This window comes from Temnothorax nylanderi, unplaced genomic scaffold (assembly GCF_030848795.1).
Source record: "Temnothorax nylanderi isolate EJ_2023f unplaced genomic scaffold, tnyl_v1.0 TNYL_tig0583_pilon, whole genome shotgun sequence".
NCBI classification, from domain to species: domain Eukaryota; kingdom Metazoa; phylum Arthropoda; class Insecta; order Hymenoptera; family Formicidae; genus Temnothorax; species Temnothorax nylanderi.
The window spans coordinates 20,527-44,137 of NW_027249645.1; the positions used below are offsets into that span (position 1 = coordinate 20,527).

General features: G+C 41.0%; 1 protein-coding gene across 1 annotated transcript; it reads left to right on the forward strand.

The window, feature by feature from the left end:
- Positions 1-8,151: 8,151 nt before the first annotated feature.
- Positions 8,152-9,172, forward strand: LOC139784095 (uncharacterized). Its single transcript, XM_071723261.1, has 2 exons — positions 8,152-8,313; positions 8,419-9,172. Exon 2 carries the CDS (start codon positions 8,429-8,431, stop codon positions 9,128-9,130), a length of 702 nt encoding a protein of 233 aa, XP_071579362.1. The 5' UTR covers positions 8,152-8,313; positions 8,419-8,428; the 3' UTR covers positions 9,131-9,172.
- Positions 9,173-23,611: the final 14,439 nt, after the last annotated feature.

The window sequence follows — 23,611 nt, forward strand, 5'->3', positions numbered from 1 at the left end:
TATCGATTCCGATAGAGGAAGAATGCCCAAAACTGAATGTGAGAATCAGAATCAGAATGAGAATGAAAATGAGAATGAGAATGAATAGAGCCGGCTCACAGGGCTTATATATATACCCCCAGTTCGGTGGCGTCCCGGGGTAGGGGACCGTAGGGCTCACGCGGATACGCGAGAGCGTCGCGTGAGAATCATCCGAAAATCGCGTGATTTTCCAAGAGCAACGTGTGCCGATCCGGATTTTGAATATTGTACGCTAAATAAAGGAAGTTATCGAATTATATCGTAATTTAGTTATTTCCGCGTTCCTATGTTATACCTTAACTAATACTTATACTACTTTACACTATATTTAGCAGACGCCTTACTAATAATTTTACAATAATATCGACATTATTTACAATATGCGCGTTTGCGACACGAACATGCGACATGGTAAAATTCGCTGTTCGTTACAAATGACTCCCAAGAACGTACTCGTGAAAAAGCAACATAAAGTTGCCCGTGATTAAAAACATCTTTACGAAGATCAATTCCTACTTTGTCAAACGTCTGTCCTTGAGATTTGTTAATTGTCATAGCAAAAGCTAATTTTATTGGAAATTGTCTTCTTTTAAAAGTAAAAGGATATACGTTTTCACAATACAGTGTTATACGATTTAAGAAAACAATATCATCTGCTTTGTCACCTGTCAAAATCTTGCATTTTAATAAATTATTTTCAAGCTCAAGAACTATTAATCTAGTACCATTACAAAGACCTTCATTAATGCTAAGATTTCTAATCAACATAACAATACAATTTGGTCTTAAACGCAACTCATGAGGAGAAAAACATGCTGGAGAAAGGCTATTTAAATATTCTGGTAATAAAGACTCAACAATATCATCATTATCATTACAATTTACACAGCACTATCTACACTTGTATAAATTCGCTCGCTACTTACATCTAATAATTCAACAACTTGTTTATTAATTTCGTCTATATCGACATTTCTTGCAGAGAGTATCGCTTTTTTAGCTATTTTATCAAATTCTTTTTTACGAATTACATCGCCATATATATCTGCTACAATATCTGAATCAATTGGTGCTACACAACATTCAGGAACTTCCATATTATCTTCAGAATCATTTAATATCCCATTACCCATATCCAATAGAAATTTTGCAAATTTAATTTCTTCTGGAAAAACTCGCATATTTTGCGTTAAAGAAAAATTTAAAAAATATTTCCAGGTATAGCTAAACTTAATAGAAAGATTCACTATTTCACTTCGAGTACTTCGTATCTTGATCGGAAGAAGTTGTCTAAAATCACCACCTAATACGATAATTTTTCCACCAAAAGTAAATCGTTATTCATAATATCACGCAACGTTCGATCTACTATTTCTAAAGCGTATCGAGGTGCCATAGGCGCTTCATCCCAAATAAAAATATCTATTTCTTTTAAATATTTAGCTTCTTTTGATTGAATTTTAATAACGGATGACGAATTATTAAGTAACGGAACTGGCAAGCCAAATGTTTTATGAACTGTTTTTCCTTCAGGAAGTAATGTTGCTGCAATCCCTGTAAAAGCCATAGTACATACACGTTTACTTTTAATTTTGGCTAAATAATAAATAGTTGTATATACAAACGTTTTACCCGTTCCACCAGGACCATCAATATAAAAGCAATTTCTATTATTATTATCATCTAATCTGTTTAACACGGTATCAACTATTTCTTTTTGCTCATTATTTAATTGACTATACTGTCTCGTACCAACTTCTGTAATTTGATCAAGTGTCATATAATCTTCCTCTTCAACATTGTCTATCAATTGTTCCATTTGTGGAAAGTCAGTAAGACTTTTACCTTCAGCGTGAAGCATAGCGTTAATTGTAATATATGCTTTTCTTTGTCCTTGTAATATACCAATATGTCGCGAGTAATCTTCCGACATCGCTATTTTAAATCTTTCCCAGAGTTCTTCTGGATATAATGGTTGACAATGTAGTAAAATTTGTACAAATAATCTACGAAGTTGTCGTGGCATCATCCACTTAACAGCTTCATCCATAGCTCGTATCCATTCATCATCATCTTCAATCAAACCTAAAGCTAAACATGTAGCTGTAAATGTTTGATAAATTTTGCCCATTAATAGTCCTTAGATCTTCAAAACTTATAGCTCCCTTAACAGTGAGTAACAATAATCGTAAATGAAATAATTCTATTTGAGTTGGACTAATGGAATACATTCGTCCTATACAATTATAATGACTACTACGTTTAACCCAATGTGAAACATTTCGACCATTAATTTTTTTTTTAAATGTATAATGACATGGAATTTCTGTATATAAATAATTTTTTGCTTCATTATCACGCAAATTTAATGCCAAATAGTCTATTAACATAGTAACTTGATTTAAGGAGGACTTCCGGTTGAGTGAGAAAGGCGGGTTGCTCGGAGAAGAGAAGGAGAAATTATGGATGGAAGAAAGGAGTAAGAAACGAGGAATGTGACGAAAGAGAAGAGACACATAAAGGAAGGACGGAGGAAGACGAGCATATGGAGGAGGAACCGGAGTCGTAAGAGATTCGGAGTAAGGCAGGATGGAGAATACGTGGAAAAGTGAGGTTAAGTGGCAAGGCCAGGAGAGAAGGCGAGAGAAGAGGGAGGAACACCAAGGAGAGGGACCGGAAACGATAAAAAGAAGAGAGGGAATTATGAAGAGAGAGTGAACGGAGAGATATGGGTAGAAGATAGGGGAGAGAGAGAGAGAGAGAGAGAGAAAGACAAACGAACATGCGTGAAACGTAGGCGCGGAACTGCAGGGCACGGAGACGCGTGTGATGAGTGGAGAGGCGAGATGGCGCTGAAGCGAAAGTCGAGGCGGCGCCGCGGCGCTGGGTGTCGGCGATGGTAAGCCCCGGCTGGGGCTGAGACGGCGCGGGGTGCCGGCCCCTCCAAAAGAGTGGGTTGGCACCACTGCGGAGAGTCGAGATGCAGCACTGGGGCGCGCGGTGCCTGCGTGAGCGGCGACGAATGAGAGATCGACTGTCGCGGCGGTGAGAACGCGCGGGCAGATAAGAGGAGAAACGGACGAACGGAGGGTTGGCACCCATGCGGGACGTCGAGACGAGGTTAGAGAACGCACGGTGCGGTTGACAGTAAAGACAGCACGAGGGCTACGGGAGTACGCAGAGATTGAATTGAGAATGCGAAGGAGGAAAGACGCTGAGGAATATTCAGAGGAACCGACAAAAAAGGAGAGGATGCCGAGAGTAGGACAGAAGATGGAGGAGGCTGAGTGGGCTATGGAAATCGTGAAAGAGCTAAGAGAGATAGGGCAAGGAATTAGGGAGGAATTAAGACGAGAAGGAAAAAAATCAGGAAGGAAATGAAGGAGCTAAGAACACAGTTAGAAAGGATGGAAAAGAGGCAGATTGAAACGATTCGGATCAAGAAGAGCGAAGGACGAAGAGAGGAGGAAAGGAAAGAGCCGGATGAGAGCAACGGACGGAGACAGAGGGAGAGAGAGATAGAGAAGGTGGAGAAGAGCGGAAGAGGAACGGCGATGAGGGAGATGTCAGAAGAGGAGAGAAGAGAGAGCAGTGAAGGAGGATGGAGTGAAAAAGGATGGGGAAGAGATTGGTGGGAGGAAGTGGCAAGTGAAGAGTAAGGGAGAAGTGAAGGGAGGAGGAACTTCAGTGAGGAGATGGAAAGATCGGAGGTCAGACGGGGAGGCGAAAAGGTGAGGAAAAGGAAGGGATGGGCTGAGAGTGAGGCGGAGAGAAGAGCGTTGAGTGAGGAGGAGGATAGAGGTAGCAGAAGAAAAAGCGAGGTTAGGAAAGACAAAAGAGGGATAGAGGAAAGAGATAAAGAGAAGGAACGCGATGCGGAAAGGAGTAGATTGTGGCGAATGGCGGAAGATAAAGAGGAGGAAGTAAGAAGAAGAAGAGAATGGAAAGAAAGAGAGGCGGAGCGGAAAGACGAAAGAGAGAAAAGGGAGAAAGCCGAAAAGAGGAAAAAAGGAGCCTTATATGGAGGAGAGTAACAGGAGAAGGACCAAGGGAAAGAAGGGAGCTGGTGGAAACAATAATGGAAAGAGTGTTGGGAAGGATAATCCCGATAAGAAAGGGTTGTAGAGGTGACGGGTGCGGACCAGAAGGAGGTAATGTTTATGGAGCTTGAAAAGGAAGACGATAAGGAAGACATAATTGGAAGGAGTGAGGAGATATGGAGAAGATGGGAAGTGTGTAGGAGTCGATGAGGAACTTACGATGGAGGAGAGAGCATATAGGCATAGGATGGTAAGAAAAGCAAGAGAAGAAAGATTGAAAGGAAGGTCAGCGGTAATGACCAATAAGAGATTATGGATAGATGGGAAGGAAGTGAAATGGGATGAGGAGGGAGACAGATGGAGGAGGATTTGAAGGTACGGAGGAGAGGAAAGGGAAGAAACAGTGGATTGGCTAGATAGAGAGAGAAATATAGAGAGGATAGAAAAGGGAAGAGCGGAGGAAGGAGCGCAGATTGGAGGAAGGATGGAAAACGGACGAACCCAAGAGGGAATCAATTTTAAACCATGTCAAAATGTTTTATTTCGTTTGTTTTCTGTATGTAGGTTGCAGGTAGGGAAGAGAGGAAGGAAAGTCAAAAAAAGGAGGAGTCAGACAGATGAGACGGAAACAGGAAGGATGGATGAGAGGAAGTTAAAGGAGAAGACGGCAAGGAATACACAGAGACAGCAAGGAATGGTAGTTCCGCCCAGATGATGGAAGGAGCAGGGAGAAGGGAAACCAGGGCGAGAGAAAAGAGGAAGGAGGGACGGGAGCAGGAAAGGGGAGGGGAATCGTGGATGGGAGAGGGCTTAGAATGTGAAGGGTCGCATACGGCCAGGCCGGGCGAGGGAATGCATATTTTGTAAAGGGTTGGGTACGTCCCTGAAAAACGCCAATGATTGTATGGAAGAGAACTAGAATAGAAGATATGTAAAGGTTTGGGAACGCTCCTTAAAAACGCCTTGTGAAACCGAGAGGTAGACAATAAAGCATATCTAATCTAGTAACTTGATTTAAAGCAGAAGAAATTGCATCTTCATTGCATTCATTTTCAATAGTTATGTTTTGTTCATTAGGTAAGTGAACAGGCAAACGGACCACAGAGTGACTTTTATCTTGTAATTTTTTACCAAGTATACGCCAGCTTGCTTCCACGGGCCCTACATAACGAGCTTCAATATAATCACGTATCTCATTATGATCTAAAACTATATTTTCTATCACTGGTTCAATCGTTATAGCAGCAGCGTCATGACCTTTATAAATATACGTATAAAGATATTTAACTGATTTAATACTTGAAACTATCTCAACATTTATATGACAATTAAATAAAATTGATAATTTAGGACAATATGGAACAACATGACGATTATCAACTATATATCCACCAGGACGTTCAAAAGTATTACCAACATCTCGTCTACGATAATAAGGATAAGCATCTTCATCCATCCTAGTTTCTTCGAGAAATATTTTGGGATAATGTTTTGAACATTTACCATTAACCAAACACCAGTCACCACAAGGTCCATGAATCATATGTCTCATAATTATATCATGCAATACACGGTTCTTATTTGGATCAGGAATTTCAGCAGAAATATATTTATCTACAATTTGAAGAGTTGTTATTTTAAAATTCTGCTTTAGAGTAATTAATATATGAACGTGAGGTAAACCACGTTTTTAAAATTTAATAACGTATAGAAATGCTGCTATCTCACCAAAAAATTTTTGCTTAACGATTAAGTCGATTAAATAATCCTTCTTAATATTAAAAACTCGAGCACAAATATCAGGTCTATCAGAAGCTTGTTGACCAGGAAGAAGATTTTCTTCGATCTCACGCCATTTCGGATTACATGTAATCGTGATAAAAAGATCAAGTTTACCAAATTTATTTACAATTGACATTGCATCTTGATAATTTTGTAACATATTACGTGGAAATCCGATAAACGTAGAAGGAAGTATAACCATTTTTCCCACACGACCATTTACATTATTTGCCATATTTTGCATATAATCTACTAAACCCTGATATGTTTCAACACATAATTCTTTTTGATGAGCTTTACAATAATCTATTCTATCCTTTTCAATTTTTACATAATTATCTACAAGCCATTGTTGAAATAAACGACGTCCTAATAAGAAAACAATAAATTCATTACGAACCGCCATACGATATTTAATATATTGTCTTCTAGTTATTCTTTTATTACTATTTAATTTCATTAAATTACGATGCCATCCTCTAGTTCCATATGGATAAAATAATGGATATATATAAGGTTCTACATTCGGATCCATAATACTAACTTGTTGTAAAATTTTAGTATTTCTATTACGTATGGTAACGTAGGAATCAGGAATTTCTCCTTCAGAAGTTGTTTTAAAAATTGCGGCAACTTTATTTGTTCTTTGAGCATTATAACTACGTCGATCCATCCCTGGTTTTAATGTAAATAATAATTGTAACTCTGATGACAACTCACCAGACTCCATTTCTAATCGTTGTTGATTTTCTAACTCTTCAGCCGTCATTTGATATGATTGTGCGAATATATTACATTCGCGCATTAAATTTTCAAGATTTGTTACAATATCAAGATTTAAATTTGAATTTTGATTAAGACGATGTTCTATTGCTTCATTTGAATCAACAATAAAAAGTTGTCCATAAGTCGGACTTTCATTTTGCGCAGCACGTAATGCTGTGTTAACTTGATAATAAATTTGTCCTTGGATTTTAAAACAATACGGACCAGGACGTCTTTCTTGGAAATTAATTAAATTTGCATTAAATGATGCAAAAGAAAATGAACTATTATAACTACGAATACGATTTAAAAAATCAATTGATTTTACATTACTACCATCAAATAAAGATCGAAGAAATTGAGGGATTTCAGGCCATGGTTCAAGATATACTGCACCATGATTACAGCAATCATGAAATGAATTTCCTTTGTTAGAAATCTTTTCAGCTGCAAAATGTTTTGCACTACAATGAATGCAAGACACATCCATAGAACCAATATAATATTCAACTATATTATCACACGTAGAATTTTCTTGCGATATGTTTACAACGTTATTACTAAATTAACTAACGCCCTTTGAATTTCACGCCGACGACGTTGATTCTCTGCATTTTTTTCACGACGTCTTCGTTGAAATTCCTCTTCCTCTTCTATATTACGATATATTTTACGTCTAGGCATTTTTTTCAGAAAATTGAAAAATAAATTATTAAATAAAAATTTAAAAAAATAGAAATTAAATATATTAAATAATTATTGTAATAAATATTTTTATTATTGATAATTATTATTATATCTCAATATAAATAATTCGTGGAAATAATTCTTCTAATAGTTCTGTAACAATATTTGTAAATAAAAAAATATGAATTATATACCTTTATTTTATATTATTTTTTAATTTAAATAAAACGAATATAATGTATAGATCTTTTATTTTATATTATTCTTTATTTTAGTAAATTTAATGAAAAAGTACAATTATCGTCGTCGTCGTCGTCGTCGTATAAAATTTTTATATATACAAAATTATTTCACAATATACTAAAATTTATTTATATTAATTTAAAAATAATATAAATACAATACTCTAATACAATATTTTAATATTATAACGTACTATATAATATATAATACATAACATGTACAATAACACTATATTTTAACGTAAAAATTACTTAATAATTATAAAACAAATTATAACACTATAATAATTATAAAACTAGAGGTCCCCCGTAGCCCTCGGCGGGGGAACAGGCAGTGTAGAGAGTGAGTGAAAAAGAGTCACGGCAAAGGGTGACACGGAGAGGAGGGAAGGCGGAGGAAGAGCGATAGGGGTGAAGGAAGCAGAGAGGAGGTGGAGCAAATGGAGGTGAGGTGAAAAGGAAGAGGAGACGGCAGAAATTTGTCAGAGATGAGGAGGCCGGAGAATGAGGTTAGGTCGACGGGAACACGGGAGAGGGAGGAGATGGCACGAGAGGCGAGAGTGACACGACAGTTTAAGGCGGATACGCAGCACCGCAACGGGTGGCAGGGACAAGCGGCGAGATCGAGAGATCGAAGGGAGGGGACAATGGAGCGAGGTGAACAGGTAAGGTATACACGTGGCAGCAGCAGAGAAGGCGGACCGAGGAGACGAGTGCGAGTGGTGGAAGAGAGTAAGCGGTTGCCAGAGAAAGAATTGGAGGCGGAAGGAGCGAAGGTAAGGTGGAGGTGAAAGAGAGAAGTGCAATAGGTCAGGGGGGGAGAGGAAGGAGAGGGAGAAAGCGGAGCAAAAGAGAGGTGGTTAATCTAAGTGCGTTTTCAGTTATCTCAGGATGGAAGAAAAAGGAAGAGCATTAGTGGACGCGGTAGAGAGGATGATGGAGGAGAAAGTGAGGAAGATGCTGAAGGAGGGGAAAGAGGACAATAGAAGGAAGGAGGAGAGGATGGAGGAGCTGGAGGAGGAAGTAAGGAGATTGAAAAGGAAGGTGGAAAGAATGGAGCAGAATGGAGGTAAAAGGAAGAGGGAAGAGTGCGAGAAAAAGAGACCTGAGAAGAAGAAATGGTGGGGGGTGGGGGGTGAGAACGAGGAAGAGCTGAGGAAAAGAAATGTGATTTTAAGGATAGAGAAAGAGAAATGGGAAGGCAAAGAATCGAATTGGGAGAAGGTAAAGGAATTGTTCACGGAAGGGCTAAAGGTAAGAGTGGAGGTAAGAGAAGTAAGGCTGATTGGACAGAGAGGTGCGTGGCTGACGTTTTTAGTGAGACTGGGGGGCGAGGAGGAGAAGCGACGAGTGTTGGAAGCAAGGAGGAGAGCAGGGAGCAGTATGGGGGTGAAGGTAGACGAAGACAAATCGGTGGAGAGGAGGGATAGAGAGAGAGAAGAGAAAGGGAAGAGGTTAGAAAGGAGTAGGGAGGATGCCAGGAGTGAAACGAGATCCGAGGAGGAGGAGATTTCTAGAGGGATGGAAGAGAAGCTCCTCATGGATTCTTATGAGGAGGAAAAAGGCAAGAGGAAGAGGGAATGGGCAAAATAGAGCGCGGAAGGGAGACGCAAAGGAAGGAGGGAGGTAGCTGAACGAAGTCGTGGAGGATGCTGAGGAAGAGGAAGAGGAGGGGGCAGGACTCGAGGGGGGGGAGGGGAAATTAATAATTAATAATTGTGAGTTCGAGAGACCAGGTTAAGGGAATTGTGTGTGTACGAGGTTTGGGAACGTTCCTCTCAAAAACGCCTTGTAAACCCTGTGGGGAAGGCAATAAATTTACATACATACATAATAATTATAAAACTATATTATACCAAAACTAAGATTATTAATCAATGAAGAAAGAATGAGATTAAACATGAAACATTTCATAGTTTAATGTAATTAAAAAAATTGAAAAAAATAAATAAATAAAAAATTATAGATTTTATATAAAGACTAATTGATGTTCTTGATATATATTGTATGTTTACTATTTGCAAAAAAATGAAAAATAGGAAGAAAAAATTAGTTAATGTTCCATTTTGATCATCTTTTTTATTTGAAATAATTTATTGTTGCAATTATAAAAGTAATAGATTTAATTATTAACATTGAATTAAACATTTTACGTATATAGATATACATATATATATATATATATATTGTTACGCGCGCACTCGCAAACGCGTACGCGTGCTCCCGGGATCGCAGAAATAACCACTCTCGTTATTACAAAAGAACTCGGGTTTATTCAGGCTCAGAACGGAATACAATAAAGAGATCTGGGAAAACGGGTCCGAACGAAACGAGTCACCAGATCGATCTGACAGGCGGTAATTAAATCAATAATTCTATGCGTCCCCGTTGTCAAGGGACGCGCTTCGGCTTGAAACTTCTGCGGAGCGGAGCCAATTTCGGCCCAGAAGTACGAATGGCACGGGCGCAACACTATATATATATATATATATATATATTGTTACGCCCGCGCTGAAACGGCCCTTAACTCCGAGCTGAAGCGAGCGGTCATTCCGCAGAAGTCGCGAAGCGGTCCCTTGACAACGGGACAATTATTGATTTAATTACCGCCTGTCAGATCGATCTGGTGACTCGTTTCGTTCGGACCGGTTTTCCCAGATCTCTTTATTGTATTCCGTTCTGAGCTTTAATAAACCCGAGTTCTTTTGTAATAACGAGAGTGGTTATTTCTGCGATCCCGGAAGCACGCGTACGCGTTCGCGAGTGCGCGCGTAACATTTTGGGGGCTCGGCCGGGATCAGACGAGCGACCGCGGAACGGGAGAGTGACAGTGATTCAGACAGACGGAATGGCCTCATCGGCGCCTTCCTTGAGGAAGCGGGCACGAGCGAGGACACCGCAGCCGGACGCCCCGGAAGTGACGTCGTTAGCGGCGACTCTACAGGGCGTAATTGAGGAAGTGCGGCTGCTGCGAGAAGAGCGGGCACAGAGGGAGGCGCAGCATACGGAGGAGCTGCGGCGCCGCGATGAGGAGCTACAACGTCTCCGAAGCTCTGTACAGCTAAGTCCTTCTATTAATAGAGCGACCGAGGAAATACGAAGTTCGGGGGTGCGTTCTGCGTTTCCCGGGGCGGGTGATGGGCGCGCGGGTCCGTCGGCTTATGGCGTGTTACCGGGAGTGAGCGGCGCGCGAGCGTATCCGACGGCTTATGACGTGTTACCGGGAGTGAGCGGCGCGCAAGCGTATCCGGCGGCTTGTACCGCATTTCCGGGAGCGAACGACGCGCGTTCGGAGCTGGGCTATAAGCTAAAGCCCGACACTTTTGACGGAACGACCCCGCTGCGAGAATTTCTCTCGCAATTCCTTTTGATCGCGCGCGCGAACGGTTGGGATGACACGTCGAAGTCCGTTGCGTTGGCCACAAATCTGAGGGGAAAGGCGCGGGCAGTATTAGAGTCAGTGGAAAATTTAGAGAGCCTTGATTTCGGGGAATTAAAATCTAAATTAGAGCTTCGTTTTGGTGAGGGAGGTTTATCACAAAATTTTTATACTCAGTTTACGAGCCGTAGACAGAGATATGGTGAGGATCTGGCTTCTTTCGGAGCAGAGCTCGAAAGGCTTTCTCGATTAGCTTATCCTGAGTGCCCCTACGTGGTTCGAGACAAGATCGCGTGCGCTCAATTTGTTTCTTCCCTTTCGGACGGATTTGTTAAAAGAACTCTTCAGCTAGAAGGGATTACCTCACTGAAGTTGGCCATAGAGAGGGCGAAGGCCGTTAAAATTTTACTAGGAGGAAATTTTGAGGAAAGGAGGGATTTTGAAAAGCAATTTGAGGAGGGGAAGGATAGGAGCGTGGGGAATAATGGAGAAAGGAAAGAGGAGGAGGAATAGAAGGGAATAAAGTTGTGTAAAAAAAAACTTTTTTTTGTGTGTTCGAGTTTCTGCGTATAATGTTTGTTCTTTCGCAGAAAGAAGTTTTCTATGATTTTTGAGAGAGAGAAACACTAAGCAGAGCTTCTACGGTGTCGTCACCAACAACGATAGCCGAAGACTTCATAAAGAAGACCGCCTGCCCACGGTTTTTGACCCGTGGTTTTTCCGTGGGCCGTAGGGCAAATGCCGGGCGGGGACCTGGGGAGCCCTGCGGGGCGCAGGGTCCACGGGAAGTTTCCCCCCCCCTTGTCCGAAGATTTTCGAGAGGAGTTGCGAACTGAGGAAGAGGAAGACGATTTCAGCGGACGGAGGAGGAGGGATCTTTTTCAACGGCGGATTCCTGCGAGGGAGAGGGTTGGGGGGTTGCCCTGGAGTCGGCTGGGGAGAGCTTGGGGCCCCGTGGGACGGTGCCCGAGAAAACCTGCAGCAACAGCTCAGGTAGGGGCAGGAAGCCGTTCTGGGTCCCGGAAGCTTCCTTCCTGGGAAAGCTGATTGGGAGCCTGCCCTGGAGCCCACAAGGAAGAGGACTGAGTCCTGGACTTCCAAAGTGCGGTTGGGACCGAGAAGAGGACGACGCCCGGTAACCTGTGGCAGCAGCCCAGGGTAGGGCAGGAGTCGTCCCGGTACCCTGGAATCGCACGACAGATTGCCTAGTCAGGAAACTGCCCTTCCGGATTGTCGGGACGACAATCTTGGAGAGGGAGGGCAGTGTTACGCCCGCGCTGAAACGGCCCTTAACTCCGAGCTGAAGCGAGCGGTCATTCCGCAGAAGTCGCGAAGCGGTCCCTTGACAACGGGACAATTATTGATTTAATTACCGCCTGTCAGATCGATCTGGTGACTCGTTTCGTTCGGACCGGTTTTCCCAGATCTCTTTATTGTATTCCGTTCTGAGCTTTAATAAACCCGAGTTCTTTTGTAATAACGAGAGTGGTTATTTCTGCGATCCCGGAAGCACGCGTACGCGTTCGCGAGTGCGCGCGTAACAATATATATATATATATATATATATATATATTAAAATATAAATATAGATATAACGAAACAACTCACAGACACGTTCAAAAGTATTAAAAATCTCATTTAATTTTATTGGAATTGCTTCTTTGAATGTTTGACTTGGTTCGTATATTCCCAAATTTGTAATAACTGTATTACTACGAATCAATAATTCGTAACGAACATTTCCATTGTTAAAGTTGGACATTTTTGGAGTTCTTGCTTGAACTCCGTCCAAGTGAATGATCTATTAAAATTATTTTAATAAAATACTTTGTTATAATAATGAGATTAATATAATATAAATGTAATTTAATTATTAAAATAACACATATTTTAAGTATGCATTTAGTTATAAAACAAAAATAAAAAAAGCAAATATAATAAAATTTATATATATACTATATGATTTAGAATTATAATTCAGACAAAATATTTATTAACATGAAAATTTATATTTACATGATTTGGTATTATGAGAGGTAAAATATGATCTATGTCATCATTCCAGGCTACTATTTGAATTTTTCTTCCATTTCCGTTATTGAGATAAAATTTAAAAAATTTATACTGCTGCTTATTACCAACGATTCGAGGAGACTCTATTCCATCGATATAACCAACTATTTCGCTATGAGAATAATATGATGAATAAAAATGATTAATAATTATATTTATTACATAATAATGATTAAATAACAATAAAAATTTGTTATAACAATAAAATATGAAAGTATACAGAGTGACCCGCATAATATAATCATTTTAATAAATTTACAATATAAAAATAATTATTTTTTTTATCTATTTAGCATTTAATTAATCAAATATAATTTAATTATTTTATTAATTTAATTAATTAATTTCTACAAAAATAAATTGGACGAGTGTAATTCAGTGAAAAAACAATGTAAAAACAATAGCCATTTATAATAAGCGAAACAATAGCTGTTTGTAAAAAATTAATAAAACAATAATTATTTTAACAATTAAAGTAATCTTTAAATCGACCGTGACTGGCAATATATAACGTCTTTTCCGATATGAACATAGAAAAACCGTGAGCCAACTTGGTTTGTCGGATTCACACAGTACGTTTTCGGATCAAATCAAGACCTTATAAATTTCGACCGTGGGATTTGGTCAGTTGATGTAATTTTTAAATTAAATAGTTTAAATTTTTATTGCGAAAAAATATTACCCCAGCCAGGGTTTGAACCTGGAACCTCCCGTATACCGTGCGGGTGTCGTGCCAATTCGACCACTGGGGCTGTGGTAACATTTTATCGCAATAACAACTATAAGATGGAGCACCGATTTTTAGGTCGACGGTGTATAATAAACAGAATAATAATCTTCCCTCGCCAGTATATAGAATAACAATTTTTATTGCGATAAAATGTTACCACAGCCCCAGTGGTCGAATTGGCACGACACCCGCACGGTATACGGGAGGTTCCAGGTTCAAACCCTGGCTGGGGTAATATTTTTTCGCAATAAAAATTTAAACTATTTAATTTAAAAATTACATCAACTGACCAAATCCCACGGTCGAAAGGACCCCGCAGAATCCTTATGGGAAATGGCTTTCGGCTAATTTTTTTAAAAATTTGATATGTGGTAGTTCTCAACACGTAGAACAAAAGTGTCCATAGCCCCAAGGTCCGATCACGGGTAGTTTTCGAGATACAGCACCCCAAAGTTGGACTTTTCGTACCTTATTGCAGCGTAGTGCGGGTGCAGTCGATGTCGATGTACGATGATGCTTACGATTAAGGTGGGTGTACAGGTGCTTGTGTGTGTGTGTGTGTGTGTGTGTCAGTAGAGATAAGGACCCCACGGTTCGTCACTCCCGCAGTATTTTATGACTCCAAACCCTCTCTCCTGTGTGTGTGTGTGTGTGTGTGTGTGTGTGTGTGTGTGTGTGTGTGTGTGTGTGTGTGTCAGCAGAGATAAGGACCCCACGGTTCGTCACTCCCGCAGTATTTTATGACTCCAAACCCTCTCTACTGTGTGTGTGTGTATTGTGTGTGTGTATGTGTGTGTGTGTGTGTGTGTATGTGTGTGTGTGTGTGTGTGTGTCAGCAGAGATAAGGACTCCACGGTTCGTCACTCCCGCAGTATTTTATGACTCCAAACCCTCTCTACTGTGTGTGTGTGTGTGTGTGTGTGTGTGTGTCAGCAGAGATAAAGACCCGTGAGATTATTAATGAATAATGTGCGCGCGCGCGCGCACGCGCACACACACACACACACACACACACACACATACAGTAGAGAGGGTTTGGAGTCATAAAATACTGCGGGAGTGACGAACCGTGGGGTCCTTATCTCTACTGACACACACACACACACACACACACACACACACACACACACAGTAGAGAGGGTTTGGAGTCATAAAATACTGCGGGAGTGACGAACCGTGGGGTCCTTATCTCTACTGACACACACACACACACACACACACACACACACACACACACACACACACACACACACACACACACACACACAAGCACCTGTACACCCACCTTAATCGTAAGCATCATCGTACATCGACATCGACTGCACCCGCACTACGCTGCAATAAGGTACGAAAAGTCCAACTTTGGGATGCTGTATCTCGAAAACTACCCGTGATCGGACCTTGGGGCTATGGACACTTTTGTTCTACGTGTTGAGAACTACCACATATCAAATTTTAAAAAAAATTAGCCGAAAGCCATTTCCCATAAGGATTCTGCGGGGTCCTTTATAAGGTCTCGATTTGATCCGAAAACGTACTGTGTGAATCCGACAAACCAAGTTGGCTCACGGTTTTTCTATGTTCATATCGGAAAAGACGTTATATATTGCCAGTCACGGTCGATTTAAAGATTACTTTAATTGTTATTCTATATACTGGCGAGGGAAGATTATTATTCTGTTTATTATACACCGTCGACCTAAAAATCGGTGCTCCATCTTATAGTTGTTATTGCGATAAAATGTTACCACAGCCCCAGTGGTCGAATTGGCACGACACCCGCACGGTATACGGGAGGTTCCAGGTTCAAACCCTGGCTGGGGTAATATTTTTTCGCAATAAAAATTTGAACTATTTAATTTAAAAATTACATCAACTGACCAAATCCCACGGTCGAAATTTATAAGGTCTCGATTTGATCCGAAAACGTACTGTGTGAATCCGACAAACCAAGTTGGCTCACGGTTTTTCTATGTTCATATCGGAAAAGACGTTATATATTGCCAGTCACGGTCGATTTAAAGATTACTTTAATTGTTATTCTATATACTGGCGAGGGAAGATTATTATTCTGTCAATAATTATTTTAATTGAATGATAGAAAATGGCAATCACAGTGCAAGTAGAGTTTACATACATAAACATATCATATTATTTATATATTGGATATGGTATTAAATCTTTAAATATTCTTCAGTTAAAATACAATGCCTATATTTTTAAAATATAAAGATATTATTCCTTCACATATGCTCTCTCAGCTCTTATAAGCTTGTACAATGACAACTATTTACTATTGATAAACAAACTTACCTTCCACTTCTTTATCATCCATATTTGATGAAAATAGTATAGGGGCTGTGGCCATTAAAGCAGGTGCTATTAAAGCAACATCTGGATCCAGTTCTGTGGAGGGTGTTTCTGGTCCTCCACCTGTAGCAAATCTATTTTGTTTTTCCTTTGTTATAACATCTCTTTGAGTTTGCTTTATGTTGGTCCATAGCTTCTTTAACTGCTGTACACTTCTCTATAATAATAAAAAATCATTATACAAAATGATATGTATATACTGATAGTTTTGATAGCAATGTTGTGCCCCGTTGTGGATAGGGGCACCGGGTTCTTTCGGTCCACGGAGGAGGCGGGATTATTAATGATTACAACACACGACACTTTTAATAAACTGATCGTATAATTAACTCTGGTTGACCGTTATTACAGAAAATGCCCGTTACTGGTCTGCTCCCTGACTCACATTGCCCTCTCGTCTCCTTTTGTCGCTTCCTTTTGTATCCTCGTCCTGTCCTTCGTTATCGCTGAGTTGCTCGGTCGTATGTGGGCCGATTGCGCAACTCATCTCGTTCTGATTCGGCTTGCGTAATTCTATCGGACTTTCGCGGTCGCGTTCCTTATTGTTATTCTCGGTCTTTCTTCTTTATTATTACATTCTTTTCTTTAAACAGTATTTCTTAATCTATTTCGTAATACTAATTGGGGCCGCAACATCCCTCCCCCTTTGAGAGAAGGAAACTACGGTCTGTAGTTTTCGTGACAATGTTTTGTTGCTTATATCCTACTCCTATTTCTATTAGGGTGGTTTATTTTCTTTATTGTTTTCTGGGGTTACATTTTTCTTACTTTCTAGTATAACATCGCTGGGTCGCCCTGTATGTGCGGTTGGGCTCTTGCTCGTTTCTTGTTTCTTTTTGTTACATAGATACTTATTCCTATTACGCTTAGTATTATTATTATCGTGAGTGTCGATCCTACGGGGTATATGACGTAGGGATTTTTTATTAGGGTGTCTTGGGATTTTTCCAACTCTTTATTTATGTCGCTTATGTCTAGGCTTAATTCCATTAGTTCGTTCGGATTTCTAATTACAGGTTCTAATCTAATTTCTTTTTTCGCTTGTTCGTTAGTATTTTTATTTTCGTTTGTTAGTGTTAGGTTAAAATCTGCTAAGTGCATTTCTATTTGTTTCATAGTTGTTTGTCTTTTTGTTTTTATAATAACGTCGGGTGTGGTTAGTTTACAATTTTCGTTTATCCTTAGTTTTCCTGTTCTTTCGATTTCTACTTTCTGTTCCGCCTGGTCGTTACATTGAATCGTTAGCTTTTGTTTCTTCGGCGTCGAGAACAGCCACGTTTGTGGTTCGCTTACTGTTATCCATAGGGTTACATTAGATAGTATCTGGCGTTTTTCGCAGGTGTTTACGTACCCTGGCGTTTTTACATAGACTTGCACCTCGCATGGTGCGTCGGCTTTTATAAAATATATTGGGTAAATATGGTTACATACGTATTTTACTCCGTTTCTTTTACACTTATCTAAATCGCGCTCCTCTAATGCTATATAATTATGATTTTCTTTATCTATCGCTAAAATATTGTGAGTAATTCTTAAAAACGTAAAGATATTCGCGTGGTGGTAGACAGGTAATGGTGTCGTTCTTATTATTTCGTACACGGGGTATGCTACCACGGGGAATTTAATTATCTTGTAAATATTCGGGTTATCGTAATATGCGTTACTCTCTACGTAACTCTGTATTTCGTTCCAACTTTCTACTCTAACTTTGAATGGAAAGTGAGATTCTCGCGTCAATTGTGACGTCGCCTCTTTTAGTGCGCGGGTGGCGGCGAATTTGGGTTCGGGGCCGACGTCGCCCCCTCCCTCCTACGCGGAAGTGTTATTAACACTCTCGGGCGTATGGGTGCCCGTGGCTCTGGAGGTCACGGTGGATGTGGCCACCGGTCGGCGTGTGGTGCGGATGGGCCGCCGTGATTGATGTTCGGTAAGTACTTATTATCTTATTTATCTTATTTTTTAATATCGTCTACTTTCTATCGCCTACTTTCTATTGCTTGCTCTTTTGCGCTTTTTACTGTTCTATAAAGGGCTTTAGTCGGTTTACGTGTACTCGCGTGGTTTTCCGTCCCTTTTTGATCGTGTAATTGACGTCTGAGTGTTTTTCAATTACTTCGTACGGTCCTATCCACGGGGATTCTAATTTTTTCGATCTCCCTCTACGCACCGTTTCGTCGTGCAAGAGAACTTTGTCTCCCACTCGGAAATTGATTTCTTTTGTCTTCTTATCATACGTCTCCTTGGCCTTAGATTTTTCGTTCCGCAAATGTTCCTTTGCAACTCTTTGTGTCGCTCTTAATTTTTCTTTCAGCTCTTGCGCGTAATCGTCATAAGTATACGTTGGTTTCGGTGGTTGCGCCAGTGCCGTCGGTAGTGTCGCTCGGTGCCCGTATACCAATTCAAAGGGTGTAAACCCGGTCGCCGTGTGTGGCGTCGTGTTATACGCGAACATTGCGTATGGCGTCCATTCGTCCCAGTCTGTCTGGTCCGCGTTAATATAATGTCTCAAGTATTCCGCTAACGTCCTATGAGAGCGTTCTAATGCTCCATTGCTCTCAGGATGGTACGCCGTTGTTTGAATTTTTTCGATCTTCAATAATTTACACGTGCTTTTAAATATCTCGCTAAGGAAATTCGTTCCTCGGTCTGTCAGTACTTTGTCGGGGATACCGTATTCAAAGATGATCTTTGTGACAAATTCTTTCGCGATTGTATTCGCTTCTTGATTAGGTACGGGTATCGCTTTACTGAATTTTGATAAATTATCCTGAAACGTGAGGATATACTTATTTCCGTTTTCGGTCACCGTCAGTGGTCCTACTATATCTAGAGCACATTTTTCGAACGGTTTGTGCGCGGTGTCTGTGATTACTAAAGGTGCTTTATTTTTCCGCGATAACTTGTTCTTCTGACACAATTCGCATTTATTAATGTAATCTTCGACGTCTCGAGTTAATCCTCTCCAATTATGCGTCAACCTTATTCGGTTTACGGTGCGTTCCACACCTTGATGTCCTCCTACAAGTGCATCATGGTATTCTATAATATACGTTGCTTCTCTTCTGTGTATTTTCTTTCGCTCTCCTCTTCGTTGTTCTCTTCCTTCTCTATCTTGTTGATATCTGTCGGCACATGTCGACTCAGCGCATCGGCGTTTCTATTCTCTTGACCGGCCTTGTGTACGATAGTGTAATCGTATTCTTCTAATTTTAACCTCCATCGGATTAATCGGGATCCGGGTTTTTTTACGTTAAATAGCCAAACCAATGATTTATGGTCTGTCACTATGGTAAATTTTGTTCCATAAACGTATGGTCGGAAGTGTTTCACCGCCCATACTATCGCTAGTAATTCTTTCTCAGTAGTGTTGTAATTTTGCTCGGCCTTTGATAGTACTCTGCTCGCATACGCCACGGGTTAATCTTGACCTATCTTTCCCTGTGACAGTATGGCTCCGATTGCGTAGTCTGACGCGTCGGTCGTCACTACAAATTCTTGGGAGAAGTCCGGGTATTTTAATACCGGTGCTGTAGTTAATTTTTCTTTAAGTATTTTAAATGCGTTTTGTTGTTCTGCGTTCCACTCGAATTTGATATCCTTTCTGGTCATTTTTGTGAGTGGCTTGGCGATTGCTGAGAAATCTTTAATAAATCTTCGGTAATATCCGGCTAATCCTACGAAAGCCTGGATGTCTTTTACCTTTGTTGGTTTCGGGAAGCTTTTTACTGCTTCTAGTTTTGAAGGATCTGGCGAGATTCCGTTTTCTGTTATTGCATGTCCGAGATACGTCACTTCTTTCCGAAGGAATTCGCATTTATCGGGCTGTAATTTCAAATTGTACTTTCTCAGTCTTTTTAGTACTTCTATTAACCTTTTATTGTGCTCTTGTAAACTTGCTCCGTATATTATTATATCGTCTAGATATACTAAGCATTGTAATCCTACTAGTCCTGCTAGAACGGCTATTATTGCTCGTTGAAATGTCGCTGGGGCATTTTTCAGTCCAAAAGACATTCGATTATATTCGTAATGTCCGTATTGTGTAGAGAACGCTGTTTTTTCTTTATCTTCTTCTTCCATCGGGATTTGATGATATCCCGAGGCGAGGTCTAGCGTGGTAAAATATTTTGCTTTTCCCAGTTGGTCGAGGATATCGGTTATGTTTGGCAACGGGAAGGAATCTCCCTCCGTTAGATCGTTTACAAACCGAAAATCTATTACCACTCTCAGTTTTAATTTTCCTGATGCGTCTCTTTTCTTCGGTACTACTAGCAACGGCGCATTCCACGGGCTCGTGCTAGGTCTAATTATTCCGTTTTTTAACATCTCTTTCACTTGTCTATTTACTTCTTCCTTGTGCTTTTCTGGCAAGCGGTACGGTCGGACGTTGACCGGTACGCTGCCCGCCTTCGTGGTAATCTTATGCGCGACGATATCAGTGCATGTCAGTGGCTCTCCTTCCACATGCAATACATCGCTGTAATCTCTGCAAATTTCCATAATGTCTTTCTTTTCTTCTTCATTTAAGTGTTGCGTGCGTATCAATTTTTCGACTCTTTCGCTACGCGGCATTGTTTCTTCTGCCTTGTTTACTTGGTTTACTTCTATCTCTTCTGCTTCTTCTTGCTCTAACTCCTCTAATGTCACTTGCGGCATTAGCATTTCGACTGTCTTCTCAGTCGTATTCAGTATGCTTGCCGGACATAGAAAGTTTTCTGGCATCACTAGGCAATTTCCTATGAACACTCCTGGCATTGTCTCTTCTGCCTGTATTATTTCTAGTGAATTTTTATCTGTCGCGACTTGTACTATTGTCTCGCTTCGCGGTTTTAAAACCATTTTCTTATACGGATATAATTTTAATGTGCTTTTCCCTATGCGTATTGAGCTTGACTCGTAACTATATGACGCTTGATGCTTCTTTATAAAATCTACGCCTAGTATCCCGTCGTATTCAATCGGAAAATCATCCTTGACGACATATATCGTGTGCTTGATCTTTCTATCTTTCAAATCTATAGTCGATGTAAATTTTCCAATCGTATGGGCTTTGTGACCTGTTACTCCTGTAAGGGCCATTTTATCCTCTTCTATCATTGTTTCGCCTTTCAAGTGTTTTACTTTTATTATTGATACGGCCGCTCCGGTATCAAACAGTAAATTTATTTTTTTGCGCTTCGCTTCTCGCATGGGCAGAGTGATTAAGTCCAGCCCTGCATGCTTCCGCGGCTTGTTCGTCATGTGTGACACCTGATACTCTAACGCCGGTCGGCGCTGCTTTGTGTCCTCTTTGTCTTCTTCATCGCTATTCGCGGCTGAATTGCTGTCTTTTTTTCTCGGTCCATTCGTCTTCGGATGAAAGTTTTTGTTTTGTCCTCTCGGATTATTAGGTTTGTGGTGGTTTGTTCTTTCTTTATTTGGTCGACCATTTAACAGCCAACATTCTTCGCGCATGTGTCCTGCTTTCTTACAATAATTGCAGACTTTATCTATCGCGTTTACGCGGGGTGTCCTATCGGGTTTCGGTAAGGAGAAATGGTTCGCGTATCTACTGGTACGACATTCCCTTCCGTGATGCCCGTATTTTCCGCATTTTTGGCATTGTAATATCGCTCGGTTATCGCGCGGTTGCGGCGAGTACGCATAATTATTTTTGGGACGCGGCGGAATTCCACTTGGCCCGTTTACTTTTTCTTCGGCGCTTGCTCCGGCAATCGCTTCTTGCAAGGTTGCGAAATGTTGAGCTCGGACAAGTAACTTGATCTCGTCTCTCAATCCTAATTGGAAATTCTGTAATGCCTGTTGTTGAATCGTTTCTAATATAGTTCGCTTGCTTTCTATCGTGTGATTTCTTCCCTCTACCATGGAGTCGTATAGCTCCATTGCTAGTTTATCTGCTCTTAATCCGAATGCTCTTGCATTTTCTCCGGGTTTTTGCTTGAGTGTATTAAACTCTAGTTGTAAGTGTGTTGTGCTTTTGCGGCTCAGATAGCAAACTTCTAATTCTTTCTTTAGTTGTGCAAAATCTCTTATCTCTCGCGTTTGAAAATCTATCATCGCTCTTCCTTTTAGCTTTGTGCATAATACTGCCTCTAATAGCGTTCCTTCTTCCATAGGATTTATGTTTTTTATTGCATATGACGCGGCGCTTAAGAATTCTTGTAACTTACTCGAGGATCCGTCGAACTCGGGTATCATATCTCGTGCCTCTTTTAAACGTAGATATCCGATAGCGCGTTCCGCTTGGTTCCGGATATCGTATGACGTTCGTCCGTACGTTACTTCGAACGGGAGGTTACTTGGCTCGCGTCTCGCGACAAATTCGCGGCGTTCAGGATTCGCCGTTTCTAGTTGATTTACGCGGTCTTGTAAGTTGCGGATTCCATTTAATATCTCGTCGAGAATGGCATCTCTATCGTCCGGTTGTAATCCGGGAATTCGGTTACGATTATTCGCCGGTGTTCTCCTCTGAGATAACACTCTATTAAGGCGGTCGATTTCTGCGTTTACGTCTTCTGGAGTTATCTGCGCGTTGTCATTTACGTTATTCGCGTCGTGGTTGCTATTTGTTGCTTCCGCCATCTCGATTACGTTCCCGTTTCTCGAGGCAGAATAATACTCGTGCGGATTAAATACGCTGCTATTATACGAGGTTAATGAAAACTCTCGTCTGTGTGTTAGCCTACTGGTCGTACTGTCCGCGTCTTCGGATTGTGTGTGCGCGTGTGAGGGGTGGAGTCTATCTTCGTCGGGGCAGTTATTTTGTCCTATTACTCTCGCGTCTAAAATTATAACGGAATCGTCGAATTGTTCGCGTTCGATTACGCTGTTCGGGTGTAATTCCGGTTCCGATTCGCTTTCGCTTGAGTAGTACGCGTCTAAATTTCTACGCACGGTTTCGCGATTATCGCTTACGACTTCTTCGGTCGTTTGCACGGGGCTTAACGGTCTATTTCTACGCGCTCGTCGTGACGTCTCGCTATGGAGCCACGATTGGTTTAGTTCCGCAGGTGGATTTTCGTTTTCCGACATCTACGGTGATTGCGTTTTACATAATTTGCTTAATCGACTTACATTACGGTCGCTAGTCGCATGCTGCTGGTCGGTGCTCGTGCCGCTTTATCAGTCGGTGAGCCCTCGTTGAGGTAGGTCGGTGCCGTCTCGGGTTACGCTGCTTGCTTGTCCCTCGTCGGCCGCTACCGTGTTGTCTGCTGCTTTCGAATCTGGCTGCCGTGTCTCCGTTGAAGATGTTGCACTGCCTCACTGATTCACTTATTTTTCTGTTTCAGCTGCCGTTCCCGTCTTCCTGCCACTGGATCCCTCACGCTGCCACCATTTGTTGTGCCCCGTTGTGGATAGGGGCACCGGGTTCTTTCGGTCCACGGAGGAGGCGGGATTATTAATGATTACAACACACGACACTTTTAATAAACTGATCGTATAATTAACTCTGGTTGACCGTTATTACAGAAAATGCCCGTTACTGGTCTGCTCCCTGACTCACATTGCCCTCTCGTCTCCT